The sequence below is a fragment of the Neofelis nebulosa genome, chromosome 6 (assembly GCF_028018385.1).
Source record: "Neofelis nebulosa isolate mNeoNeb1 chromosome 6, mNeoNeb1.pri, whole genome shotgun sequence".
Lineage (NCBI taxonomy): Eukaryota > Metazoa > Chordata > Mammalia > Carnivora > Felidae > Neofelis > Neofelis nebulosa.
In genome coordinates this window covers 90,675,471-90,702,349 of record NC_080787.1, presented here as the reverse complement: position 1 = coordinate 90,702,349, position 26,879 = coordinate 90,675,471, and the positions used below count along the sequence as shown (strand labels likewise).

The window sequence follows — 26,879 nt, the reverse complement described above, 5'->3', positions numbered from 1 at the left end:
TTTATGTAGATGTTAATCATTTTTCTAAAACAGGCCTAGGACTCTTACTTCCATCAAGAGACCTTCACACACAGGAAAAATAAAGACCAATTTTAAATTCCATCACTTAGAGACTTCTAACTAGCTGGCCTGCGATGACTTCAACAACAGCTTCTCTCTATTCTCCCTACCTCTTTCTTCCTAACCACCCTCTCCTTTTGTGTGTATTTTGTTTTGTTTCATAAATCCCTGATGGCATATGTTTTGATTCTTTGAACTGGTTATGAATCTTGCCAGTTCCCTCATTTATGAGTTGAACAAAATCATTGACATGTGTTTTTATACTTACAGGAGTTGTGATTTTCTCTTTTTACTGGCAAAATCTTTGTGTAACTGCACGTATGTTTACCCCTATCCTCTTGTGTTTTTATTCCTAGTACATTGCTTCTGTTAATTGTCCCATGTGATGATAACAATATATTACAGAACTGTCACTCCTGGTCACAAGGATTTGGCTTTGACTTTATCCTTAGTGCTCCATACAGCGCTTTGGCATATTGTCCTGCACTTCTATATTGAGTGAGATGCGAGGGGAGGATGCAATCTCTGAAGTCTCCTGGGTGTGCAGGTTCAAGGGTAGATCCACGACCACCCACTTTACCTGCAACCCTACTCTCAGACTACCTGCTGTGTTTTATTCGTTTTCTATGAAAACGAATAACTGCATAGGTAGTCACCACAAACTTAGAGGCTTAAGACCATATCTATTTATTATCTCATAGTTCTGCAGATCAGAAGACCGGGCAGGCTTGTCTGGGTTCTATGGTCGGGATCACTAGGTGTCATGGAATTCTGCCTAACACACCAGCCTCCCTGCCTTGGCTAACAGTGGCACATCCAACAGAAATGAGACTCAACAAAGGGTTGCGTGCACTCAAGTTTAGGCGGAAGTATGCAATTCCTAGAAACAGAAGGAGAAGCTAGCCAAAAAAGAGACTATCAGGATAAAGAGGGCACAAACTGACAATAAGAAAGTGCTCCCAAAAGTTTATGAGCAAGGGTACTTCATATACCTCCTAGGGTATCCACCATTTTATAAGCAACAGGCAGCTAAATGCCCCTTTGAAATACCTCTAATGTGGATAAAATACTACAGAGTACTGCACTAATGGATTAATGAAATAAAGTATCTAAAAATATGAATTACTATAAAGTCCTAGCCAAACTTAAAATTATTACTATTAAAATGTTTTCTATTATATTTTCAATATATAAAAGAATAGCTAACAGTTCTTGTATGTTTATTCCATGTCAAGTCCTGTGCCTTCACATCAATTATGTCTCTCAGCAATCCTATCAGGTGAGTAGTATTGTTATTCCCATTTTACAGAGGAAATTGATTAAAGAAAAATCAGGGACTTAGACAGAAATCATGCATTCAGGAAGATAGAACCAAGATTCAAATGTAGGTCTGTCTACTGCCAATCATTCATACTCATCATGTTAATATATGGATGTTAACAAAACAGAGAGACAGTCACTATCAGAAAGAAAAGGCTAGACCTGAAGATGGACAGACAGATGGAGAGAACAAACATGGGCCCTAGCTCTGAAGTTACTGCGTTGGATTCACTAGCTAAGGTAAACTGCTCTGGCTACAGTTTGCTTTTCATAGCTTTTAAGAAGAACTTCTGGAATTCTCTGTTTCATAATCTTTGAAATGAAAATTATTTCTTGAGTATTTGCTTGTTATTTATGACATTGCACTTTTTTTTAATTCCTTGCCAACTGTCAGGGATACCTTCTGTAGCTGGGGCCAAGCGGGAGAATTATTGTACTGATTAAATTGCTAAGGACAGAACAAAATTACCTCATTAGAATCAAACCAAAACTGGGGCGCCTGGGTGGCTCTGTCGGTTGAGCGTCTGACTTCGGCTCAGGTCATGATCTCATGGTTCATGAGTTCCAGCCCCGTGTGGGGCTCTGTGCTGACAGCTCAGAGTATAGAGCCTACTTTGGATTCTGTGTCTCCCTCTGTCTCTGCCCTTCCCCTGCTCACACTGTCTCTCTCTCTCTCTCAAAACTAATAAATAAACATTAAAACAAATTTTTTTAAAAAAATAATTAAACCAAAACCTAGCCATGATGGAACATTTCTTACTTCCATAAAAAGTAAGATCCCAGGGATGTGGAAGGGTAGATACACAATAAAAGTAATCTGGGGCGCCTGGGTTTCTCAGTCGGTTAAGCCTCCGACTTTGGCTCAGGTCAAGATCTCATGGTTAGCGGGTTCGAGCCCTGTGTTGGGCTCTGTGCTGACAGCTGAGAGCTTGGAGCCTGCTTTGGATTCTGTGTCTCCCTTTCTCTCTGCCCCTCCCCCGCTCATGCTCTGTCTCTCTGCCTCTCAAAAATGAGTAAACATTTAAAACATTTTTAAAAACAAATAAAAGCAACCTGGTGCAGGGAAAACTGGAGAGTAACAAGAAAACAGCAAGTGATGAATGGGGGTGGAGAGCAAGGGAAATGGACTGGTAAATAAATGACATTGGAAATGTGGCTATCTGTTTGGATCATTACATCACAGGGTTATTTTATTATTATTTTTTTAAGTTTTCTTTTAAATTTACTTATTTGGGTGGGGGGAGGGACAGAGAGCAGGAGAGAGAGAGAATTCCAAATAGGCTCCGAGCTGTCAGTGCAGAGCCTGATGCAGGGCTCGATCCCAGGAACCATGAGATCATGACCCAAGTTGAAATCAAGAGTCAGATGCTCAACTGATGAAGCCACCCAGGCACCCCAATACAGGGTGATTTTAAATGTCACTCTGTACATAATTAGATCTGTCTTGTCACCATTATACTTATTGATTTATTTACCTGTTTCTGTATCAGTATCACACTGTAAGGTTTTATATTGTATTTTGGTATCTTACAGGGTAAGTTCTTCCTCATTGCTGTTTTTCAAAAATTTACTGGTTCCAAAGCAATTTTGAGAACAAAGCTGCAGACATCATGCTGAGATCCTGGACCTCAAACTATATTACAAATCTGTAGTAATAAAACTGTATGGTATTGGCATAAAAACAGACATATTGATCAATGGAACAGAATGGAGAGCTCAGAAATAAACCTGTGTTAGATATAATACACACACATATATATAATATATATTATACTTTTAAACTGTGTGAAACCCACTAATTACTATCCTCCCAAATTTAAAATAAGGAGAGTAGGTTTGACCAGAGTGAGTAAATTTCACAAGAATCCACTTCTGGCAGAGGAAACCTGTCTAGGGTCTGGACTCCAGCACAGGGGCCCTACTTGCCTTTGGGTTTATTTGATATTTATTTGACATTTGTTTAGTACCTACTATGTGCCAGGCACTGTTCAAGGTGATGAATATAGCAATAAACAAAATAGACACAAATTTCTGCCCTCATAGAATTATATACTATTGTGTTGGCAAGACCCTGGGTTTATTTCATTAGTATGTTAAGATATTTAGTAATAAATACCCATCGTAACATTCTGTTGAGAGATATGATTAATTCTGAGCAGTATCCTGGTTATCCTTTCCTTGGGGACCTGACTGCATCCCTTTACAGAAGCTGGAAGGGTTCTGAGCCCAGACTTCCTTTGCTTGACTTCCTATGCTTCTTTTGACAAGAAGAGCTAGAATTATGCATTTATGACTTAGGCTTTATTTCCATGATGATTCCCAAACGATGACAGCCAGTTGTGCATTTCTGATGGGAGTACCTCTGCTCCAGTTCTGCTCCAAGGGCTCGAGCAGCACCAGACCAGGACCAGGCAAGTAGCTGGAGGTTGGAGGTTTCTGAAACACTGGATCCAAACTCTACCTACCTGTGGGAATTCAAAGAATCCTTTCATTTAGTTATCTCCACAACCCCCTACACTTCCTGTAACTTCTGTCCCACATTACTTTTATGCTCCTAGAAGTATATCTAATGTGCTACTAGAAGTATGGTAAAATTTCTACGAAAATGAGTTTTTTACTTTTAAAATATTTTAACAAGCAGTGAGTATAACACGCTACCATAACTGATGAAGCTCATGGACATAATGAGGCAGATGAAAGTTTCTTGGCACACAAAGAAATATGAGTATCTAGGCTATAAAGCATGGAGTTCTAGGCATGCCTAGGTCTCAAAGATGGAAATCTTGGAGCAGACTGCCACCTGCAGGATAACTTCCCAACTAACTCTAGAAGAAAAAGCTGGCTTTGTATCAATGTCAAAGACCAATCCCAGTAAAAACAGATTTCGTGATAATCAACGGTGGAAGCTATGTTCCTTGCAGTACTTTTCTTATAATTAAGTATTAAATTTAATAATTTAATACATAAACCATTAGTTTTATTTAAATAAAACTGCCCCCCCCCCTTTTTTTTTTTTAATTACTTCGATTCAATTCTCTTTACATCAATTCTTTCCCTTGCTTTTAACTGGTCAAAAACAACCACCTTCATTTTGCTGAGAGATGAGGACACTAAAAACATTACAACCAGTCTATAAAAATATGGTAACTTTGGAAACCCTGCTACTTCCTAGTGGGTCCCTTTTATCTTTTATGGATTAATGACTATATATATGTATATATATATACATATATATGACAATATTTCTAAAGAATCTCAAGTAGAAGGAGCAACATAATAATCTGTTTACAAATGGGGAGTGGGGAGGGGGGAGGCAGGAAGAGAGAGTATGTAACAATACTGGTGTTTTTTTTCCTAACGTCTTACTGGCTATTCCTTTCACTAAGTTACAGGGAAGTTTCTCTGGCTTTAAAAGAGAAATAAGTTAGGGAATGACGTGGTGACACAGAACTGAATAGTATACATAAATAACACACAATAATATCAAAAATAAACAAAAGAGAAAGGACAGCAGGACTGAAACTGATACAAGCAAATCAAACTGCTTTTTTTGTTTTGTTTTGTTTTTAAGATTTTTAAACAATGTTTTAAAGTAATCTCTACACCCCAGGTGGGCCTCGAGTTCAAGAGTTGCAGGCTTCATCTACCCAGCCAAGCCAGGTGCCCTGAAAGAATACACTTTCATTATTTTCCTCTCACAAAACAGGAAAGGGCGATTTTAGGACCTTCCTTTATCCTGGTGCAGTCAGTTCCATTTTTATCGGCTTCCTTCAGGGGCCCTGACCTGTGAAAGGACGTCAAGGTCTTCGATTTCCTTACCACTTTGATTCTCTACTCAGCCTGCAACTTTGAAATCACGTGGAAAGCTTGAACCAACGCCGGTCATTAGAATTAAATCAGAAAGTCTGGGGGGAGGTCAGGCCTGGTACGGTTTTAAAGCTTCTCTCCCGACTTCCGAACTTGCAGGGTTGAGAACAGACGTGGGTCTCAGCTTAGGCCGGGGCCCCTCCCGGGGCCCCCTCCCGAGGCCCCTCCCCCCGGAAGCAGCCAAAGGCGGTCGCAAGCCTCCCGTCCCGAAGGGAGGCGCTCGCTATGACACACTCAGGGCGGAGACGCGGCGTGCGCCCTCCCGACCGCTAGGGGGCGAACGGCGCGCTTTGGCGCCCATTTTTCGGCAATGGGCCGGATCGACCCCACGCGTGCGCATGCTCGATGCGTCCAGGAGGGCGCCGGTGCCGGTGACTTCCCACGTGTGGTGTGAACCCAGAGCGCATCATGTTGTGAGGAGATGGGGGCTGCTGTGTCTCGCGCAATCAGGAATTTCAACCTAGAGAACCGGGCGGAACGGGAAATCAGCAAAATGAAGCCCTCTCCCGCTCCCAGGCACCCCTCCACTAAGAGCCTGCTGCGAGAGCAGATGAGCCGTAAGTGGTGCAAGGGGGCGTTTGGACTCCGCGCGCGGGGTCCCGGGGTGGGCTTGGGGGTTCCACGCCCGTGGATCTTGGTCCAGTGGCGGGGGTGACCGGGATTGGCCGCAGTGACTTGTCCGCCGAGCGTGGTAAGGTGAATCCCCCAGGCCGGTGACATTGAGACTGTCCCATTGCGCCCTCGGTGGAGTGGCGGCTCCGCCCATTTCGAAGTTGCGGAGGTGGCGGCCGCTACCCCGGCCGCACTGGCCCTCGGAGGCTTTTATCTTTAATGCTTGAGGTCCGGAATCCGAGTCAGAAGTTCCTCGGAAGTGCTCTCTAGGGGTCTTCACAGAACGGTGGACGCCGGGCCTGACCTAGCATTTTGATTTACATGTACAATATTTCTTATATTGTCCGAGTGATTGTTCATTAAGCAAAAAAATTAAAAGTGGCTGACTTGTGTTAAATGCTAGGATCTTAGAGGGAATTTTCTTTGGGTTTAATATTGTGACATTCTTTTTCTTAGACCATCCAGAAATTAAGGGAGAAGTTGCTAGAAAAGATGACAAACTGCTGTCCTTCCTAAGAGATGTGTATGTTGATTCCAAAGATCCTGTGTCTTCTGTGCAGGTAATGTATGTTTTAATTCAGCAGATAAGTAATTGAACCTTTTTGTGTTCCAGGGAAACGAACAAGAGAAGTGTGGTAGGTAGTGAAAGAGAGTGAGCGCTCTGCCTGTTTAAAACTGTCAGTGTAGTTGGGACCAATGTACAGGGCATTGGCAAAACTTAAGCTCAGTGGCGATATTATTGTAGGATTTTGTAAGGTACTTCCAGTGATTGTCATTTGAAGAGGAGAGCTTTAATACTATTTTCTCATCTTTAAGTGGGTTGAGTTTTGTCCCAATCTCAGGGATTCCTTTAGTGTTGTGTTGTTGGTGTTTTGTTTTTTAAAGATATATTCAGATAGGAAACGTAAAAATTGGGAGTTTATGGAATACATTGGGAATGGGAACCTATATGTAAGATCTATATATAAATACAGTGCACAAGTGCTTTGTATATATATGAACAAAACAGACTTAGTCCTTGGCTCTCAGTGCTTATAATATTGTGAGGGACACAAACATTAAACAGATGAGCAACCGTGAGTACATAATTACTGATACGACTGTGACAGAGAAGTATAGGCACTGTGAGTCTACAGAGGGACCTGTTTGTGATTGGACAACCGAGGGTGGTTTCTGAGAAAGGGACATTTAAGCTCAGGCCTGAGGGATGAACCTGAGTTAACTAGATGAGTTTGTTGGGGCAGGAAGGATCTAAGTAGGGGGAAGAGTGGGATTAAAGGAGAGGAAAGTGCCAATGACAACTCCCAGCTATTTTTCCATTCGAAAATTCTCTGGTCCTCTCTGTTTAGATTGGTAGTACTGTTTGCACAGATACACTTATTAATGTAATTTTCATTAGATAAGCAAAATAAAACTGATGTAAAATAAGGTTTGTGAATTGTTGCATGTAATAGCAATTATAGGGCTCATTTATCACCAGATGTTCCCGTAAAAAAGATGGAAGTGTTGATGTTCATTTTTTGTGTGTTAAATACTTCCAACAATAACAGGTGTTGAATAATACTTCTGACTGCTGTTTCTCTCATGCTATACTAAATCATGCATTAAAAAACTGGCCCTTGGGGAGTGAAAAAAATTTAAGTTTTTATGAATACAGTTACATAGATACAATACACAAGGAGATATATGGTATTAAAATTTGGGGGAAAAGTCTAAAAGGACTCGAATGACAATGAAAAACAGGTTGAAGTACCTATTTATGTTTTGCCCCTTTTTCTCTTTTGGGTAATTCATAGTTTTCTTAACGATTTGTGATGTTTGTAGACATTAGTGATACTGTGTATATATCAATTTTGTTTATTTAAAAAAAATTTTTTTTAATGTTTATTTATTTTAAAGAAGAGAGATAGTGCAAGCAGGGAAGGGGCAGAGAGTGAGGGAGACACAGAATCTGAAGCAGGCTCCAGGCTGTGAGCCGTCAGCACAGAGCTGATGTGGGGCTCGAACTCAAGAACTGTGGGATCATGACCTGAGCTGAAGTCAGATGCTTAACCAACTGAGCCACCCCAGCGCCCGGTGACTTTTTTGTGTTTATTTTTGAGAGAGACAGCACATGCCAGTGCATGCACCTGCACAAGCCAGGGAGGGACAGAGAATCCAAAGCAGACTCTGTGTTGACAGCAGTTAGCATGTTGCGGGGTTTGAACTCATGAACCGTGAGACTGTGACTTGAGCTGAAGTTGGATGCTGAACCAACTGAGCCACCCAGGCGCCCCTTTTGTCTGGCTTTTTAACTTAATATTGCTATTCAAAATTCTGTCAAATATGTTAGTCTTTTTGTTTTTCGTGGTATTGGAAGTCTGGATTCACTCCAACATAAAAGCAGTTTATCCTGCTGTTATGACTGTATATTTTCTGTTAAAATCTTTATTTTACATAAAGATTACAGTGGTGTGTGGAGATGTTTTCAACTGGATGGCCAGTTGTCTAAATATAATTTATTGAATAACCAGGTCTTTTCTCCACTCACTTAAAATACTAATATATGCAAGTCTGTTTATGGATTCATCAGTTCTACCTGCTTTTCTATTTCGATACTAGGATCATACTATATTAATTAATGGAAGTTTGTAATGTGTCTTGATATCTGTTACAACCTTCTATCCCACACTACTCCCCAAAAGTTTCATGACTTGTCACACTTTTTTCCAGATGAACTTGAGAATCAAATGGTCAGGTTCTTTAGTAAGTCTGATTTGGATTTTTAGTGTAATTGAATTGGAATGTACAGGTTAATTTGAGAATTAACATCTTTGTATTACTCAGCTTTGGGGGGATAGAGGGAAGGTTGCTACCATAGGATCTTTTTTCACCCTAAGGTTTTTAACTATTGCCAATTTGCAGAAAGTGAGTGATTTTTGTATTACAGCTAGCCACATTGCAAGGTTATTTCTATTAGTTTTTCGGTTTGTTGTATTATTTTTCTGAAGATTCTCTCATATCAGCATAGAATTAGTTTTCTCATAACGTGTACTACTACATTTATTGTGTTTGTAGCATTAACATAGCAGTGAAAATTGGTATTCTATCCTGCTGTTTCCTTAAATAGGGTGTCTTTAATGTTTCAGCCTTAATTATAATAAAGTGATATGGTTTCTGATTAAAAATACTTTTTTCACATTTGGGACTTTTTTATTGTTAATTTGCTCAGAGTTTTTTGTTTGCTTTGTTTTTTCTTTTCAAGAGAGGATGTTGAATTTTCAGATACTGTTTCAGTGTCATAATATTTTAGTATTTAATATTAAACAGAAGGGAAATTGAATAAAAATGTATATCGAGTGGAAGAAGGATTACCTGGGAAAGTTAAGAGAAAGTTAAGAAAGATAAGAGAAACTTTGAATTTTGGAAAGTGAAGAAGTTTGAGTGAATATTTCAGTCCAGAGTTACAATATAGAGGTAGAAGAGTATTATGCCTTCCGGAACCAGTTAGACTTCATTACAGTCAGGGGAAAGTGTGAGCAATAAATTTGGGAGAATTGAGATAGGATGGAGGTAATAGAGACCCAATCATGAAGATCCTTATTTGTCTTGCTAAGAAATTTGGGTTTTATCTTGAGGACAGTGGAATGTCATTGAAGAGTTTCTTATCTGATTGGCTTCATAATGGGCTGGAAGGGAATAAAGTGCATTTTATCTAATCAAAGGAGACCAGTCCGGAGGCTTTCGTAGTAGTGCCCACAGGAGACTTTGGCTTGAACTAGGGTGATGTAGTGACCAGGAGAGAAGTGAATGTGTTCAAGAGGGACTTAGAAGTCATTATCAGTAGGATCATTGATTGGATGTAATGCATGAGGGAGAGGGAGATGTCAGGTATAATATGACGTAACAAAAGCTTTAAGTTTTGGAATGAGATACAGAGGGAAGTGATATTGGTCACTGAGATAGAAAATATGGGATAGAATTGGATTTTCAGAGGAAAGGGGTAATTTCAGTTTTAGACATGTTGATTTTGAGGTGCTTGTAGATAATCCAAGTAAAGATGCCCTTTACACATTTGCGAATTTGGATCTGTAAGTAAGGAGAAAGGTCTAGGTTTGAGATCAGCTTGGAAAGTTATTAACACATAAATAATAATGGAAGTGTAGGGTGTGTGGGAGATTACTGTAGTAGAATGTGAAGACTGAAAAGAGGGCTTGGGCCAGAACTGGGAGCACACTAACCTTCAGGGGGCAGCTGAAGAGAAAAAGTCCACAAGAACAAAGGACCCACTAGAGAGACAGATGGAAAACTAGGAAAAGGAGTGGCATGGAAACCAAGGGGAAGGTTATTATGGTCAATGGCATCAGATCTATAGTGAGTATACTTGAAGCCTGAAAAGTGTCTTCTGCATTAAGATCTAATCTAATCCTGGATCAGAGATCACGAATACCATCTTTAAAGCTTAACTAGAGAAAAGGAAACTGGCCATAAACAAAGTGTTGTTCTGGGTTTGGTGGGCATTTTTAAAAGATAGTGACTATGGCATTTTTATATTTTGACCAAACAGCAGCAGTAGGCAGGGTACAATTGAAAGAAAAAGGAGAAGGGAATGATCGGCAAGGCCAAGTAATGAATGAAATACAGGGCACAACACAAGGATTATACTTGGATGGGACAGACAGATGGAAAGATGGGTGTACATAGGTTGGGTTTTTTTATTATGTTTGTGTATCAGTTTATTTTCTCTCAAGAGGCAAAATCCCTAGCATATTTGAATTCATTTAAGGTGTTTGGAGGTATTGAATATGAAATAAAAAACTAGGAAACAGAATGGAGATTATCAAGTAAGTTATTAGGGCAGCATCAGAATTCTGCCCTCCTAAAAACAGGTTTAATCTAACCAATTCATTTTTGTTATTTTAATATGCATGAAATAATGTGATGAGTGGATGGTAGGCAATTGATTGTTATTTTGTAGAACTACCTAGATTTCTTAATGATGATTGAGCTGTAGTTATAAAATAGTGATTTGCAAAAGTGCCGTTGAATGTGTGGGTCATTGTAATGAGAAAGCGTAGTTTGGAGAAGCATATGTAGCATTTATTTGAAGAATAGTGGAGATTTGAGAAGCATGAAAGTAGATGTCACATCTTTTCTCTCATCTTTAAAGCCCTTTGTTTTTGTTTTTTTGATACTAGGTAACAGATGCTGGAAAACGTCAAGAGCCAAAGGAGTTCAGATTGGTAAAAGGCCAAGACTTTAACATGATGAGTATTAAGAACATTCCCAAAGGCAAAATTTCCATTGTAGAGGCATTGACACTTCTCAATAATCACAAACTTTATCCAGAAACGTGGACTGCTGAGAAAATAGCAGAAGAATACTGTCTAGAACAGAAAGATGTAAAATCCCTTCTCAAATATTTTGTTACTTTTGAAGTCAAAATCATCCCTCCTGAAGACAAGAAAGCAATACCACCAAAATGAAGAAAATGTTGAAATTACTTTTCCTATATGTATTCCCCAAACCCATGCCCTGTTTAGTTTCTCATTTAGTTTCAAATTGCTGAGTGTTTAAAGCTCCCTCCTTGGGAGAGCATACTATTTATTGAGCTCTGCTGAATTTTCAGGATTGCTGGTAGAATGAATTTTGTTTTCTTGTAAAGTTTAATCCGGTTTAGGCATATGTTCGTGTGTAATATCAGCAGGACTAATCACATGTATACATTTATTATAAACAAAAAAGTTAATGTGTAATTTAAGCACATCATATCATCAGCTTTTAAATTGATCATATGATCTCTTGGGAAATGTCCTGTATCTCCCTCATTTAACATTCAGGGTTTTGCCATCCAATTTAGGTGATTAATTTATTCTTCCTATGGAATTGTGAAAGTAAGAGTTTTCCTACCTTTTGTGACTATATTGTTAGGGTAAGGCAGACTTGACAGTGAGGTAGGATAACAGTATTTCCCAAATGAAAGCAGACAGGAAAGTGGACACAAAATCAATAGAAAGTACATTTTTATTATTATAGGGAATAACAGTGAGGACTTCTCTTGTTTTGAACTGGTTTTATGTATGGAATAACTTCTTAAAATTATAAAAAGGAATTGATATTTATGAAATTTTAGCAGTCTCTGTTTTGACAAACGGGTAATCCAGAAGCTTTCAGAGAAGCAGGCAGTCGTGAGAGCTGTTTGGAAAAGTAACTTCTCTGGATTTAATAGAGAAATAACAAGAAAATTGTGAAGAATGGTTAAATCAAAGAACCATGGTAAATGAAATTTGGTGATGAATTATATGTATGTTTTCTCATTTAAATGCTCGTTGAAGGAAGAGAGAAAAAATTGCAAGAAGCGTGAAATGTGATTATTGGAAGGGACCTGGGAAATTGCTGCTCGTCAATTGAACTAACTTATGACTACAGTGTGTATTGGCACTAAGATCTTGAGTGAGGTTATGTAAGTTTAGCTCTGTCATATTACCACCCGTGGGATCTTGGGTGGATTGTGTAGCCTTTTGGAGACTGAATTTTCTCTAAAAAATGAACAAAATGCTGCCTTATTTAACTAATGATTACCGTGAACATAAATAACAATAAAGGACTGGACAAATAGGACTTGTTTTTTGCAATTAAGAACAGAGAGCTGGGGAGGTTTCATGACCTATTTAGGCTTATTCTCTAGTTTATGACATAGCCATGTCCAAAATCTAGGTTTTCAGATTCCTAGTGTTATGTTTTTTCTGGTGGGCCAAAAAGAAGCATATTTCAAAAGAGCAGGAAGTGTAAGTTACAGGAATATTGGAAATGTGGTAAGAAAAGTTCCAGGTTATCTGTGTCCTTCTGAAGGAATACAGACATGCACTACTTCCCAGGGATTCCCTTGGGAATGGTATGGAAGATGCTAAGGAAATCAGCATGATGATGGAAGGAAGCATTTGCAATGCTGAAAAGAGAAAAATGGGCTGAGATGGGGAAGTTTAAGCTTGTTTTCAACTGCAGGTTCATTACGTGAATAAACTGTACCTTGTTTATATTTGGTTCAAAAGTGTTCTTTTAAGAAAACAACTGTATAAAATTGCATTTCAAAATCAGTCAGTCCACAAAACTTTTCCTTTATCAAATAAAGGTCAATACTTGAATTACAAATACTGCTATTTCTGAGCCATTTCCCCTATTCAGATCTACTACACACTGTGGTTAGACGTATGTAAATCTGGCTGTTATATGGTGTCACAAGATAAAATAAAGTACTTCCATATCTTTCATTGGCCTTGTACTGCTTTTTATTATATGTAAGAGAACATTTGAGTAGTAGTGGTGTCACAGAAAGCATGGAGTTTAGATTTAGAAAACCTGGGTGTAGATCTCAGCATCACCACTAGCTGATAATATCTTAAAAGCAGTGACTGTGCTAGGCACTGATCTCAGTGCTTTACATTTACTAACTTGCTTGATATTTACCATAGGCAGGAAGAGAAGTACTGTTTATCATATTTTACAGAGGAAATTGAAGCACAGAGATCTAAAATAACTTTTCAAAGATTAGTAAGTGTTGGAACCTGGATTTAAACCTTAGTAGTAGATTATTTTCAAAATCTTGTGCTCCTAAATGTTTTACTGTGTTGCCTCTTTGGGATTATAGGAATTAAGTGATGGCATTCAAGGTGCAGGACTACTCCGTGCCCACCATATATGAGAAACATGTCTGGGCCCTCTCTGCTATGATAGACTGGTTTAGTAAGTCTGAAAGATGCCTTTGTTGATGGCTTCTAGATCGGGGGAGGGGGGGTGTTTTAAAAAATATTTAATGACTAGTATGGCAGCATTAAAAAAATATTTAATGTCCAGTGTGTGCTGACCATCTGTGGAGATAAAATAGATGCAGTGTCTGGGTCTAAAGTTTATTGTGAAAAAAAAAATGAAGGAACAGGAGATAGAGGGTGGCTTTGAAGGAGAGAAGCTTTCCAGGTATGAAAAAGGGAGGAGGGAAAGAATTCCTGGGGATGAAAAGACTTGGGGTTAGGAGAGGAGGCTGGAAGTTTAATCATAGGGTGGGGAGGAGAACAGGTCCAGAGAGCCCATAAAACAAAAGCTGCCAAAGTAGGTACATTCGGTAAAGCTCTCTGATAAACAGGGTTACCATATAATTTATTGCCCAAACTGGGACACTTGAGAGTGAAAAGGGCACCAGTTACATTAGAACAATACGGACAATAGCATAAACTAGAATATCTTAGGTAAACTAGGATGTGTAGTCATCCTAACCACAAAAGGCATTAATGGAGGTCTTGAAGGCCATCTCACCAATGACCCCTATCTGTGCCAGAGGGCTCTGATTGGCCCCAACTAATGCTTGTACATGGACATTCCCTCCCTATCTTCTTCAAGCCCTTAAAACACCCATAATCCCCAAAAGAGGAGGGTAGAGCCCTGGACAATTAGTGATTAGGAAGCTTCTGTACCCATAACTGGGTACCCATCACTGAACGTATAGAACTGAAGCAGTTCGAAGCACCCTGAATTGGGGCAGACCAATCCATTAAATACTTAGAAGGAATATCTATCCATTTGTTTATCTGAATATTCCATATCTTCTGCTTTAGGAAGAAATAGGCCTGAATTACTCGTTAGGGGAAATGATGAAATATCAGAAGCACTTAGATCTAAATCCCTATATAAAAACCAAAGCAGAGCATTTGGGTCACTAATTCCTTGGTCTTTCTTCGCCATTGTCTGTGCTCCAACAGAACTATGTCTCAGGAATACCTGTGAGGAGAATGGTAGAAGAGGAGCTCACCAGTTAAAAGAACAGTATCCTGAACAGACACGATGCTCTAATTTTTTAGTGTGTTGATGTGAAGTATATAGTTGGTAATACCAAAATTGCTTCCTCCTTGCTTCCTGTGGGGGAAAAAAAGCAACAGGTAGGTCATTAGAAAGATGAATAATTTTGGAACAAGAATTTAGTCAAAATGGGACAAGCCGGTACTTGGGGGTTGAGTCGGAATGCCTGAAATGAAAGGAAATAGTAGTGTACAGACTTGAGCAGGAAGATTTCTTGGTTGCATGAGAGAATATACCTTTGGAAGAGTTCATCTACTTTTGAAAGAGGAAAACCACAATGCCACCTGACTAGGGATATACTCTGAGTATGACTCCAAAGCAAGTAAACGAATAAAAAGACCTATGTGAAGTGAAAGATTGATTACTGACAGCCACAGCTGGAAACAGAGGGGGCCACTGAGGAAACAAATAAACAATAGTTTTATTTATTTCTAAAATAAGCCTCAGGCCCTTCTCTTATTTCAGAAAGGTAAATATTAATTAAATCTAATACATGTATGTTTGGTAGTAAAAATTCCATTTAGAGCCAAATTTTTCTTTAAATGTCTTACTGCATTTTGAGGTAAGCATAATACAAATCGCCCAATAATTGAGTTATGTAATGAGGATTATTACTTTAATTTTAGAATGATCTATAACTCCCCTTCATTTTTCAGTGATGATCACTACACAACAGTATATTTTTGTATGATATTTAAATTGTATTTATTTTTATTTTTTCAATATATGACATTATAATCTCACCTGTCTTTATATGGATTGATGAGCATATAAACAGATGCTGCTTTTTAATTACCCAAATAAAAAACAATACAAATGGGCTCCTACTTATTATATAGATTATTATTGGCATAGGAAAACCCTTGCATAGAATATTCATTCTCATTAACTCTATTCATCGTTCCTTAGGCCGTCATCCATTCATTATTCAATCATTTCTGTATGCCAGTGCTGGTCCATAACTGATTCTATTAGTTCAGATAAGAAGCTTAGAAATGGAAAAACCACTTAAAGTTTGTCTTATAGAAAGAAAGAAGTGAGAGGAAGGGAAAGAGGGAAAGTGGAGGAAGAGCAAGAGAAGCAGAGAGAGAGAGAGGGGGGGGATCAGAGAATGGGAAACTATTTTTTGCTTTATAAGAATCCCAGAAATACATCATCAAAGCAAAATGAGTACCTTTTTCCTCTTAGGTTATTTTTTTGTTGCATCTTTTCCCTTTATTGCTGGCCCTGGTGCTTCTGGAGGAATAGCAAAAGGTAAGATAAAAGATTTTTTGAAGGACTAGATGTAAAAGATTATAAAGCCTCAAAACAGCATCCTTAATGAGACCTTTAAATATTTAGGTTGACACATTCTATTTTTTAAGAGACCCGCTTTTAGGTAGGTCAAATGTATGACCCAGTTCTGAATGTAGATATGAGATTAATAGTATGATTTTTTTTTAATGTTCTCTGCTTGCTCAAGTCATTTATTAAGCCAAAAGAAGACATTTAAACTTTGCCTAATGGTTGTTTTTTTTTTTTTCCAGTGTACTGTTACTTATTTTGAAAGAGCTATAGAGAGCAACTGGGGAAGAGCAGAGAGAGAGGAAGACAGAGGACCAAGAAGGCTCCATGCTGTCAACACAGAACCCAACGTGGGGCTCAAACTCGAACCGTGAGATCAGGACCTGAGCCAAAATCAAGAGTTGGACGCTTAACCGACTGAGCCACCCAGGTGTCCCTGCTTAATAGTTTTTTAAAAGTGGCTTTTCAAGTCATTTGAATCAGTCAGTAATTACATCAATAATATTGCTAATTATTCATTCACCACAAACACTTATCAATCTATCTACGGTGTGCCAGTTACTATTCTAGAAGCTGGGGGATGCAGCAGGGAAGATGAAGTTTTACACAGCTTACAGTTTCACAATGTTGGCTGCTATTTCAGTTATCTGTTGTTTTTGCTCCACAGCAAACCATCTCAAAATCTAGCAGCTTAAAACAACAGTTTGTTATTGTCTCTCATGGTTTTGTGGATTGTTGGAGCTTAGCTGGGTGTTTCTGCCCTGGGTTCTCATGTAGAGACATGGCCGGGGCTGGTGTCATCTGAAGCGTCCAAGATGGCCCACTCACATGGCAGCTGACGCAGGTTGTTGGGTGAAAGTTCAGCTAAGACTGGATGGCAACATCCATAGGCAAGCGCTGCATGTGGGATGAGCTTGTTGTAGCTGCAGCAAATGGCTGGGTTCCAAAAGCAAATGTTGCAGGACAAAGAAAGCGGATTGTCAGAACATGACTCCTTTATTCTATTTGTCAGAGCAGTCACAGAGCCTGCCTTGATTCAAGGGTAGAGGACACACATAGTCCACACCTCTCTATGGGAAAAGCGTCAAAGAATTTGTTGCCATCTTTGCCCTTTGCGGTGCATCATATCATGAAACGCATGCTGCCAATCTGTCTCATTTTGATGGTGTTAACTTTGATAGCTAGGTTGAGGTGGCATCTTTCACATTTTCTCTGTAAAATGACTAATTTTCCTCTTTTAGTGAATAAGTTACTGATTAGGAAGGGGCATGAGGTATTAGAAGTGTTCTCTGTCTTGACCTGGGTAGACGTTGCATTAGTATATACATATGTATATCTATATCAAGCTGGGCATTTCAAAATAAAGTATTTTACATACTTGAGTTGTTATGCTTAATACCGCAATAAAAAATTTTTAAAATCCAAGTTGCCATCTCACCTTCTTCCCTTGCCCAGCTGTACTTTGTTTGGTTGGTTTGGCAATGATTCCACTAGTGTCTCAATGACAAAGACTGCAAAACTCAGACACCTCTGGCTGTTCTCTAACTCACCCCCACCTTCAACTCTAGACCTGAGTCAAGACTCTCTATAATTCGTTTTCCAACTGGCATCCAGACTGATTTTTCTTTAAAAATGCAAATATGAAACTGTTTCTCCCCTGCTTTAAATTCATCCCATCGGCCCTAGGATAAAATCCAAGTTTGTTAAATTATAAGGCGCTCCGTGTCTGCTTAATCTCTCCAAACTCATCTCTCATGACTTTCTCCTAGTGAACTCCAGTCCTCCCAATGAAGTCTCCTCCTGATGTATGTATTTACCTATGACCTAAAGTGCAAAATAGCACTTCAGGGGTTTATTGAATGGTAATTTAGTTCAATTCTTTTTAATGAATATTACTGAGTATTAATTGAGTGCAATCTCCGAGCTGAGTATAGAGGTAAGTTATGGTAAGGAATTAACAAAGTCTTTGCTTCCTGCTCAGATAAGAGAAGAGTACAAATTACCCCACTACAGGGCAGAATTTAATAAGGGCCCTAAGAAGTATAAACACAATGCAATGGGAATTCAAAGGAGAGAGAGATGAGAAGCCTCCTGTGCAGGGTTTATTTGCCTTAATTAATGCTACCGTCCCAAGGAGAATGAAGCTGCCATGTAAGGGGGAAAATCATAGAAATGTAATTAGTTCATCAAAGAATTAAGTTTCCAGACAGCCCAGTCCCTCTGGCTCTAAGGCATAGTTGGTGACTATAGACAGAAGGTCTTCCACGCCCTGTGAACATACTTTCACTTTTCTTGAGAGGCTATTGAAAGGATTTGCCTTTTGTGTGTCTTTGATACTCTTAGGCTGGTAGATACAGTTTCTATTTTTAATTTCTCCTTGCAGAGCACTGCTGTGGCTGGAGCAAGCGTAGGCTGAGATTCTCCCTGGGACACTCACTACAGGGCTTGTGTGTGGAACAGAACATGCCATCCCAAGAAAGACTTCTTTAGTGTTTAAGAAGTGTGACCTCTGGCAAGGTCCCAGGTCTTCATATTTCATTAGATACCTAATGTTTTTTATACCTAGTGTTTATATTTATAGACATTAGAATCCTTTGTGCAGCTGCTATGCAGAAGAGCCAGAAGAGTGGGCTGTAGTAGTCTCTTAGGGCTACTGTAACAAAGTACCGCAGACCCGGTAGCCCAGACAATAGACGTTTTCTCACAGTGCTGGAGTCTACAAGTCTGAGATCAAGGTGTTAGCACAGTTGTTTCTTCTGGGGCCCCTCTCCTGAGTTTGAAGTCTTCTTGCTGTGTCTTCACACAGTCTTTCCTCTGTACCTGTGACCAAAAAAACACTAGCACATTGTGGGGGCACCTGGGGGGCTCAGTCGGTTAAGTGACGGACTTCAGTTCAGGTCATGATCTCAAGGTTCATGAATTTGAGCCCCGCATCAGGTTCTGCGCTCAGTGCAAATCCTGCTTTGGATCCTCTGTCTCCCTCTCTCTCTCTCTGCCCCTCCCTCCGCTGGCTCTCTCTTTTTCTCTCAAAAATAAATAATAAAACTTTTGTTTTGTTTTGTTTTAAGTTAAAAAAAAAAAAAAAGAAGAAGAAGAAGAGGCTCCTGAATGGCTCAGTTGGTTAAACGTTCAACTTCGGCTCAGGTCATGATCTCATGGTTCCTGGGTTCGAGCCCCACATGGGGTTCTGGGCTAACAGCTCAGAGCCTGGAGCCTGCTTCGCCCCTCTCTGCCCCTCCCCCGCTTGTGCACGCATGTGCGCGCTCTCTCTCTCTCTCTCAAACATAAATAAGTGTGCGCTCTCTCTCTCTCTCTCTCAAACATAAATAAACACTTGAAAAAATTAAAAAAAAAAAAAACACAAACAACTCCAGCACATTGGATTGGGGCCTACCCTAATGATCTCACTTAACCTTAATTACCTCTTTGAAGGCCCTTTCTCCAAATATAGTCACATTCTGAGGTACTAGGGGGTAGAACTTAAACACACGAATTTTGAGGGAACACAGTTCAACCCATAGCACCAACCTATGTCAGATTTTAGCCGCACATAATTATTTGTAGGGACATAATGTGATCTTGGTGCTTTTTACATTGCATAAAGCACAATTTAATTTGTGCTGTGGAATAGCCTGAACAATTCTGTTAATGATAATTAGGTGCAGTCCCCATTGAAACACCCCATAGCACTGGGTGGTATCTTAGGATAAGGTCCAACTCTTTTGTTTTGCAAGTTCAGGTACGGTGTGTAAAGTCAAATAATTAAAAGCAGAGTCTAGAACTCAGGGTCTTGATTCCCTGATTCACAATGTAATGTTACACCTATCTTGTAACATCACTTAATTTTCTAAAAATGACCTGGAAACCTTGGAAGATTTTAGAATCTTTTGCCCTTAGAAATAAAATTAGCAAGAGGTCTGGTTTAAGTTTAAGGCTTCTAATCCAAAGCACTAAGACTTCTTAGTGCTTTGAATATATTCACAACCCATAGGTAATACCTGTGATAATTTTTCATAAGTGAATTAGAGGGTATGGAGCATATTAATGAGGCACGTCTGTATTCAAATGTCAGCTTCTCCCGCTGATGAACAAGTTACTTAAACATTCTCAGTTTCATCTTCCCACCAATGAAGTTCCCCCACTATTTATTTAGCCATTAGAATATATCAAAATAATAAGAAGTAAGGGTCCAATCTTCACTATCTTTAGAATAAAATAAAAGCCACATCATCGTAGCAATGTAAAATTTTAATATATTTCCCTATCATAACTGTGATAGTGATTTAAAAATACTGGTTTCTAGGTCTCTTGCAAAAGTTTTTTCTTGCTATTTTTGTTACAGCTTTGTATTTTTTAAAATGCTTATTTATTTTTGAGAGAGAGAGAGAGAGAGTGCAGGGGGAGGGCAGAGAGAAAGGAAGACACAGAATCCAAAGCTGACTCCAGGCTCTGAGCTGTCAGCAGAGTCCAAGGCAGGGCTCAAACCCACAAACCGTGAGATCATGACCTGAGCTGAAGTCAGATGCTTAACCGACTGAGCCACCCAGGCGCCCTAAAACTTTGTAAGTTTGAGTCCTCATTACTTCACATGTGCCCTCAGATTTATGAACTTTTATCACAATTTTGAATTTTTTTTCAGAATGTATAATACAGTTTATGAGTATAAAATAAAGTGATTTCACCAACTGAGAGTTTAATCAATTACAGGGAAAGCAAATTCTATAAAAAGAATGTTATTAACTTAGGAAGGTGTCAAACTTGATTTGAGGTAACTTAAGAGACAGTATGAAATATAGGATATTAGAAAGAAGATTCATTCTTAAACATTTAACTTAATACAAAGTGCAATATAGTCAGACTCCATCACTTGGTATTTTAGTGTTTGGGGGTACCAGATAGAAACGGACCATTTAAATAAAAGTGATCTCTAAGAAGAAAGCAAGTAATAGGTATATAAGCAAACTCTTAGTTTGAGGCAAGTACTGAGAACTCATTTAACTTGTTCTGGAGAATAATTTGCTTTTAAAATCCAAAATCGCTTTAAAGATTTAGCACATTGCTAGGTATTTGAGGAGATTATGCTTATTACAAATGCATCCCTTCTTCTTCCAACTGGACTTCCACTTAGAGAGACGTGCATGTTTACATATCTTTGCTTGTCCTGCGAATTTACAAAGAGCAAAACTGAACTCCTTTAAAATTATTGTCACTAGTGCAGCTTCCATTTTTGTAATTTTCATTTGGGAGATTTCAATCTGACTCCAATGGTAGTAAATTTTTATGAAATGAATAATCTGTGGGAAGCCCAAAAGTAAAACCTTTTATTCCTTTGTAGAGTATTATAAGTATATGAAACATTGAGTTTATAATGATAATGGTGATAATAATAATGATATTACTTTTATTATAGATTATTATTATATATATTAATATATTATATATATAGATTATTATTATAGATATTACTTTTATCATAGATTATAGTTACAGTGTATATCATTTACTAGGCATAGTAGTAAGCACTTTATATTCCTTATTTCATTTTATCTTCACCATTACTCTACATGGTAACTTCTTTTATTATCCCCAATTTCCAGGTGAGAATATCTTAGAGCGCTGAATACTTGCTTGACCTAAGATCATATTGCTAGTCAGTGGGGGAGGGGCTAGGGTAGGAGTACTTCCTGTCGAAAGCCCAGGTCTTGACCACAGTGATGGTGGGCTACCATACCTTCACCATTACCACACCTGTATTCTACTTGTAATGCTCAGCACCTAACGACCAAGACTCCTTTTTTAAAAAAAATTTCTTTAATGTTTATTTTTGAGAAAAAGAGAGAGAGAGAGACAGAGTATGAGTAGGGTAGGGGCAGAGAGAGAGGGAGACAGAATCCGAAGCAGGCTCCAGGCTCTGAGCTTTCAGCATGGAGCCTGACATGGGGCTCGAACTCACAAACCACAAGATCATGACCTGAGCCCAAGTTGGAAGCTTAACCATCTAAGCCACCCAGGTGCCCCTCCTTTTAACTTGGAGGCTAGAAACAAATATAACCATTGCCTAAGCTTCCCAGAAAGATAAATTTCAAAGGGAAATGAAATACCACGATGAATCTTACAGGCTAAGCGGTTATTGGGTTGGACATAAAGGGAAAGGTAGGAATTCACCGTGAGCAAACATTTAGTAGAGAGAGAGCCAGCCACATTATGTCAAGGTTTTGAGGTGAGATAGAGAATATGGAAATGGTCAGTCAATTTACTCATATCTGAGTCAATACTTTGCCTTGCATTCTTTTCTCCCACATCCCTCTGCCCCCCTACCAAGGATTATGCCTTTGGTTTCTTTATTTAACATGTTTGGAGGGCCTAGACTATCCTGTATTGCTAGAGCCTATCTTATATCATGTTCTATCTTGAGACTCTGCAGTCTTGCTGTTTGCCGTAACTTTGATGAATCAATGCTGGCCTTTGAGGTGCACACACATGGTTCTGCATAGTATCCTTGGTGATGGATGCTGATAGAGGCTTTCAAATGCGAATTAACTAGACCTTCATACCTCAGGCATCTCAAGGGCTCCAGGAAGAAAGGTCAGCTCCCTAAATGACACTCCTACAGACAGGTACCAAAAGCTCTCTCCTCTGTTAACAACATCTTATTAAGTTTACTGTGGCACATTGGTTGATTGTTCCGGTGATTGTAAGGGAGAGAAGATGGAGCCAGGAAGGGCAGTGCAAAGTTTTGCTTTGAGGGGAGGGAGATGGGCTTTAACAGCTTTTACCTGAGCTCATCCTCATGAACTGGTCTTGGCTATCATGTTACTTATATCTATGATTTTCCATATTTTTTTCCATATGCAATAAATACACCCAAGAATCCTCAAAAAGTAAGAAAGTAACTGTGATATTTGAGCCTCTGTTTTTCCATCCGACTAGCCTCTGCCATCACTTAACCCCTGTATAGTCATGTCCTGAAAGCAATATTGGTGCGTTATTCTTATTCTATTCATCATTAACAGTGTTTAGAGCTTTCAAAGGTATTTCTCCAGTTCTATCACGTTGATTCTAACAGTTATGATGAAGACACAATCAAGTAAATATTTGACCCTTAGCATTCTTTAAGGCTCAGCTACTACTGGGGCTAATTCTACTTTAGGCAGAATTAATTAGTCCTATTGGTTAGGTCTCACACAGAGAGCTAAGGTTCTGGCACATGTGGGTGTGGCTTCCTTCTCATATCTGGTAGTTCTGACTGAGAGAACTTTGAGTGGCCAGAGGTCATCACAGGCCTTTTCTGGGCTTCTCTCCTTCCCAGCTGATTGTGACAGCATGTGTTCTTAAGTGGACACCCTATCAGTCAGCCCTTGAAGGCTGTGCAGTGCCCTGCAAACAATTACAGGTATGAAAGATGAAGAATGGCCTCCCTCCACACCGTCTGCTGTATTAACTCAGGATTTGGGTGGGGGTGGGGGTGGGGCTGAGGGGAGTTGTCCTAGATTTCCTTCCGGCCTATTTGAAACATCAAAGAATGAGAAAAAGCAACCAGACACCTCAGTATTAGAAACCTCTTTGTTCAAAGGTGAAGGTGGAGCAGCAAAGCTAATTTATCATGTATCTCTTGAAAACGTTCCTTCCCCGTTGTCAGTTAGGAGAGGGGAGGTCAGCGCTCTTTTCGAAAAGGAAAATAGGAAAAGTTGGCAAGAATTTGAAGATGGTTTGAACTGCGTTTTCCTCTGGAATTTCAAGAATAGTATTTTCATGTGTAAATATTTTTACTCATTCTAAATTTTTTTTTTTAAAAGTCTTTATTTTTATTTTGAAAGAGAGACAGAGTGTGAGCAGGGGAGGGAGAGAGAGGGGGAGACATAGAATCCGAAGCAGGTTCCAGGCTCTGAGCTGTCAGCACAGAGCCCCATGTGGGGCTGGAAACCACAAGCTGGGAGATCATGACTTCAGTCAAAGTCAGACGCTCAATCAACTGAGCCACTCAGGCATCCCAGCCTTACTTATTCTAAAAGGGAAAGAGGAAAATGATCATTTTTGAGGGATGAAAATACAATATGAAGGCTCTAAAATAATTCTAATATCTGCAGCACAGTTCGTTTACTTTCACTGTTGTGGTTGAGGGCATAGGGAAGAGAGGTGAAGCTATTTTCCTTCTGTGGACTCCAACTCCAACTTCTTTCTTTCCCAGAAGTTTTTCTTGTTTTGTTTTGTTTTGTTTTTCATTTTTTTTCTTTTGCAAAATGTTTATTTTTCAACATGGTGTACAATTTCACAAATCATTTATCTTCATTCATCATTTTTCTACTTAGGACTTCACAAACATCTAGCTCTCAAAAGGATTCCAGAAGAAACTGAAGTCACACAGTCTTGTTCTTCGCTTTACCTCAGAACAACACAATAATATTTTCTAGGTATTTCTATTTTTACCTTATAATGAGAACACTCACTCAATCTAAAATTGCACACACCTCTGAGCTGTTACATTTCTGGCTCACTTTAACCTGAATAAGGCCTTCAGGTTTTCCTGAAATCACACGTGTGTGATGCCTGGTTTCAAGGCAGAACGTAGCCTGTTACCATCAGAATTCAGTGTTTATTTCCCATTGAAATGAAAAAGGCTCTCTAGCTGTCCAACTAGCTGTACTTTTTCAGCAGTTCTGAATAAACGTTTCAACCCATAATGAGTCATTGTTGGATTTGATGATGAAAATGGAATTAGAGACAGGGTAATTTCCGTCCATGCTGGCCACCCATTAAAGTTTTCAACAAATGCGGGTCAGGCAAAAAGATGGCTGTGGTTTTCAAAATGTGGAGAAACAGTTCACAAAGACTGGTGCTACTGTTCTGTGAAATGTACTCTTCTGTGAAAACAAAACAAAACAGGCAAAGCTGCTGTCCTTGCTGGTGTGATTGGCTGGTGGGCAGACCTCCTGCTCCATGTCAAGAGAACCTTCCATGGAGATGAAATCGGGTTCCCAAGGGCAAGGCTTGTGTTTCCATCCTAGGAGCTGAGCCCGCAGGATCTAGCCCTGCCCGACATGCCAGCATGTTCCCATCCTCAAGATGAAACTTTTGATCTGGAATGAAGGCAATCTGAGGAAGATGGTTCCTGTGTCAAAGAGGCCTGGGTTAGCTTCCCCTCTGATCTGTGTGGCACTCCTTGAGGCCCCAGAATTGGGGCCCTTGTGGGCAAGTCAGACCATTTGGGGCAGGGATTTTTGCTGAGCATCAGTAAATTCAGAATTTGCCCAGGTGTTCTAAGGAATTCTTCTGTAATCCAGCCTCTACTGCCTGGAAAGTTGCTCGAGGATAGACTGTCTACATCTCTCACAGTTCCCTTTTACCCCTGCAAACAACCAGATGCATTTTTCTCAGATAATCAAGCAAACATTCAACCTTTTAGCCAAAATGAGCCGAGTTGTACAACTTTAGCTTTTAAGCTTTTCACACTTTCAAAGCTCTGCACTTAGTGCAAGAAAGTGTCCTTCTTAGTATGAAATTGTACATTTGACTTGCAGTGGAATATTGGGAAAGGTCAAGGAGCCTCAGAATGATCAATGATGGCATACGTAAGTGGGCTACCACCAGAAAGGGGGAAAGGGAAACTTGCGAATTCAGTCAGTAAACAGGCTGCAAAGTGCAAACCTTCTCAGTATTCAGCATTACTCCTGAGAGCAAGTCACAGCACCACATGGCTTCTGACTTGCCAGTTTCCCTGCACCCCTGTGCCCTCTCAGAGAGGAGGCAATTATGCTTAATTTTATATTCACTGGTTGAATTTCCTTAAACCACTTTAAATATCAGAGCAGCATTCTTACCCATAAACAGAAATGCTGTTCTGAACTGATTATTTAAATGAGTTTGTCACTTTCACAGACTGGAAATTGTTTAGGGGATTTTGTCTCCAAAAGACCTTTAGAAAATACTACCAAAGATCTTTTATTAAAGTGAGGCAAGTGATAAAGAACCAAATCTTTCTAAAATTACAGATTATGAATCACCGGAAAAACTGATGGCTCATGCATATCAAATCTGTGCTTGAAAACATCATATTGCCAGAAGGCTGTGACTAGAACGGAGAGTAGAAAAAAGATGCAAAACGTCAATGGCGAACGTGTAACAATGATCAACTAGATCACTTTTGACAGAAAAGCAAGCCTGCTAACTATATTTTTGCTTCTCTGGTAGACATTACCCACTGTAGATGCTGAAAAAAGATCCTTGCGTGGTATTCCTAGCAAAAGAAAAATCAGAGTATTTTAAAAGATACTGCCATGTATATAAGCTGTCTTGCTTACAGTGGCAATGCCTTGTTTTTAAATAATGATGTTGGGTTTGTGACATTTATTAGATTCTGATATCTGAGGGCATAATGACTATAAAATCTGAGATAATGAAAGAAGAACCTGAGATAAAGAAAGAAGAAAGGACCTCAAAGGTCCTATGGGTGAGAGCAACAGATTGACCCTTTCAAGGTTTCCTCCTTCTCTCCCTCCTTCTTCCCTCTCCATCCTCCCCTTCCCCCTCCTGCTCCTCCCCTTCTCCCAATCCCATCCTTCTCCCTCTCCTCTCCTCCTCCTCCTCTTCCTTCTTCTTCTTTTCCTCCCCTTCATCCTCCTCTTTCTGCTTCTCTGTCTCCTCCTCCTCCTCTTTCAATATTTGATAAACTAAGTGTCTTTTAGGACACTCTCCAATATCCCACTTAATGCATCTTTTTTGGGAAATTATGACTGCACCAGGGAACTCTATTGTGGGTGTTAGTTGTGCTTGTCCCTGTAGGGTAGAAGGAGTTCATCAAGTTAAAAGAAAGAAAGAAAGAAAGAAAGAAAGAGAGAGAGAGAGAGAGAGAGAGAGAGAGAGAGAAAGAAAGAAAGAAAGAAAGAAAGAAAGAAAGAAAGAAAGAAAGA

At 39.4% G+C, this 26,879-nt stretch overlaps 1 protein-coding gene and 2 long non-coding RNA genes across 4 annotated transcripts in view; 1 reads left to right on the top strand and 2 right to left on the bottom strand.

Moving 5' to 3' along the window:
- Positions 1-3,659: 3,659 nt before the first annotated feature.
- On the bottom strand, positions 3,660-5,471 carry LOC131514580 (uncharacterized). Its single transcript, XR_009263139.1, has 2 exons — positions 5,200-5,471; positions 3,660-3,845 (listed from the first exon to the last, which is right to left on the bottom strand). It is a non-coding gene; the product is annotated as an uncharacterized LOC131514580 (long non-coding RNA).
- Positions 5,472-5,570: 99 nt separating this feature from the next.
- Positions 5,571-13,109, top strand: NDUFAF4 (NADH:ubiquinone oxidoreductase complex assembly factor 4). Its single transcript, XM_058734752.1, has 3 exons — positions 5,571-5,804; positions 6,316-6,419; positions 11,037-13,109. The coding sequence occupies exons 1-3, from the start codon at positions 5,669-5,671 to the stop codon at positions 11,322-11,324; spliced, it is 528 nt and encodes a 175-aa protein (XP_058590735.1). The 5' UTR covers positions 5,571-5,668; the 3' UTR covers positions 11,325-13,109.
- A 2,326-nt stretch (positions 13,110-15,435) lies between these two features.
- LOC131514578 (uncharacterized) overlaps positions 15,436-26,879 on the bottom strand; it is a 51,008-nt gene continuing 39,564 nt past the window's right edge. The window contains exon 3 of one of the 2 annotated variants that reach the window (XR_009263137.1): positions 15,436-15,924. This is a non-coding gene — a long non-coding RNA (uncharacterized LOC131514578). Of the gene's footprint in view, positions 15,925-21,503; positions 25,319-26,879 lie in introns of those variants that run through there. The other variant, XR_009263138.1, reaches the window with a different exon arrangement.